At 38.6% G+C, this 2437-nt stretch overlaps 1 protein-coding gene across 1 annotated transcript; it reads left to right on the forward strand.

Moving 5' to 3' along the window:
• The first annotated feature begins 373 nt into the window (after nt 1–373).
• On the forward strand, nt 374–1318 carry LOC128055566 (olfactory receptor 2H2-like). Its single transcript, XM_052648176.1, has one exon. The coding sequence runs from the start codon at nt 374–376 to the stop codon at nt 1316–1318; it is 945 nt and encodes a 314-aa protein (XP_052504136.1).
• The last annotated feature ends 1119 nt before the right edge of the window (nt 1319–2437 follow it).

Genomic DNA, 2437 nt, shown 5'->3' on the forward strand with positions numbered 1-2437 from the left:
TGATAAATGTTATAAATGTATGATCTTTGAGAGCAAAGATGAAATGATATTATAACATTTAATAAGGTTAATTTTACTACTACATGTTTAATATTTATTTATATATTGTTTCTAATGCAGAGTTCTAAAAATGCATCATATGAAGAAGATGTAAAGGAGGAAGAAAACATAGAGTGATGAGTATCGAAGATTAAAACAAATCACTAAATCTTGTATTGTATTCCCAAAATAAGGATGCAAAAATCTCACTATTGAGTAAAAAGGAATCAAATAATTCATACTGCCCCTCCTCCTGTTTCTGTACTGGAACATCACAGGTCTTTCAGCAACTTCATTTGAACCATTCCTTGAAGAGACGATTGCTCTAGAAGCTATGTTCACAATTTGCAATGACAGCCACAGTGATTTCATCCTCCTGGGCTTCTCTGACAAGCCATATTTGGAGAAGATGCTCTTTTCAGTAATTCTGATCTCTTATTGCTTAACTATTACAGGAAATATGGTCATAATTCTTGTCTCTGTGAAGGATCCAAAACTCCACAGCCCAATGTATTACTTTCTTTCCAACCTATCTCTGCTGGATTTCTGTTTCACCAGCAGCTGTGTTCCACAGATGTTGGTTAATTTCTGGGGTCCAGAGAAGACCATCAGCTACAGTGGCTGTGCCATTCAACTCTATGTCTTCTTGTGGCTTGGGACCACTGAATGTGTCCTGCTTGTGGTCATGGCTCTGGACCGCTATGTGGCAGTGTGTCATCCACTGCAATATACCACTATCATGCACCCAAGAATTTGTCTGCAGCTGGCCATCCTAGCATGGGGGACTGGCCTGATTCAGTCTCTAATTCAGTCTCCTGCTACCCTCCAGTTACCTTTCTGCTCCCACCAGAAGGTGGATGACATAGTGTGTGAAGTTCCAGCCCTCATTCAGGTCTCCAGTGCAGACACCATCGACATTAAAATCCAGATACTCATAGCTGGTATTATTCTTCTGGTGGTGCCCTTGATTATTATCCTTTCCTCTTATGTTGCTATTGCTAAAGCTGTGCTGAGAATAAAGCCAACTGCAGGGAAGAAGAAAGCATTTGGTACCTGCACTTCTCATATCCTTGTAGTGTCCCTCTTCTATGGCACTGTCACAGCTGTCTATCTTCAACCCAAGAGTCACTATGCTCATGAACAGGGCAAGTTTCTCACTCTTTTCTACACTGTTGTAACCCCGACCCTTAACCCGCTCATCTACACTCTAAGGAACAAGGAGGTAAAGGGGGCACTAATAAGGCTGGGGAGGAGGGTCTGGAATATTCAGAATAACTAAAGATGTTAAAATATATTGGATGTTTGCTTAACCTGAGAAAGAAAATAACTGTATCATAAAAAGCTGAAGATATACCTCCCAACCTTAGAGTAGTAGAAAAGGAGCTGCATTTTGCTCAAGCTGAGATTTCAGTCCTATTCATCAATCACTGATTAAGCCTTATTTGTTTCATGGTGCTGATTTAGGCACAGTATATGGTAGAAATGAATATATTTATTAGTCATATTAAATAGCACATAATATAGTTGCATTGGGGCAACAAAAGAAACACAAACTTGCAAAATAAAAGACTAAGTATAACATTTCATGCCTTTCCATTATTTCTCTTTCCTTTGTTCTATTTTCCTCCACTATAGTATTTCTATTTCCCAACTATTACTTCCATCTAAACATCTAGTCCCAACAAGGCTCCTAACATTTTTAGAGAGTGTTCAAGAATTACTTAGGTAATCTAAACAGTAGTTCTAGTTTTGAGTTACTTCTGCCTTTTTGCCTCAGTCTGTCCTTTGTTGATGCGTGATGTGCCTAGAAATCCCCAGTACACCAATGTTTGCCAAGGAGAGGTCAGTACTTACTGCTGTCTGGTGCTACTGCTCTACAAACCTGTATCCAAGTTTCTTAGTTTGAGCCCCAATATTCTGGGCCTTCAATTATAGGAATTGACTTCATTTTTCCTCATTCTGAGTCTCTGTAATAATGAAATGGATTTCTTTTTATCAAATCCAAGTTCCTTTTGTCTCAGTTGGTAAAAAAATCTGCCTACAATGTGAGAGACCTGGGTTTGATCCTTGGATTGGGCATACCCTTGGAGAAAGGAAAGGCTACCCACTCCAGTATTCTGGCCTGGAGAATTTCATGGACTGTATAGTCCATAGAGTCAGACATGACTGAGCAACTTCCACTTTTCAAGACACAAAAAATCATCCACATCATGGAGTTTATTGTCCAAAGCTGTATAGAGACATTAACCAAAATATTTTTAATTTATCATCTTAATGGGGAGAGACTTGCTCTTCAACTCCTGCTTTGGTCTAATTACCATGCCTCATGCCTTTGACCTTTGAATATTATTCACCAAAATTTATTTATTGATTTTTTTAATCTACACTTATAAGTGTT

Source organism: Budorcas taxicolor, chromosome 11, assembly GCF_023091745.1.
Source record: "Budorcas taxicolor isolate Tak-1 chromosome 11, Takin1.1, whole genome shotgun sequence".
NCBI lineage: Eukaryota > Metazoa > Chordata > Mammalia > Artiodactyla > Bovidae > Budorcas > Budorcas taxicolor.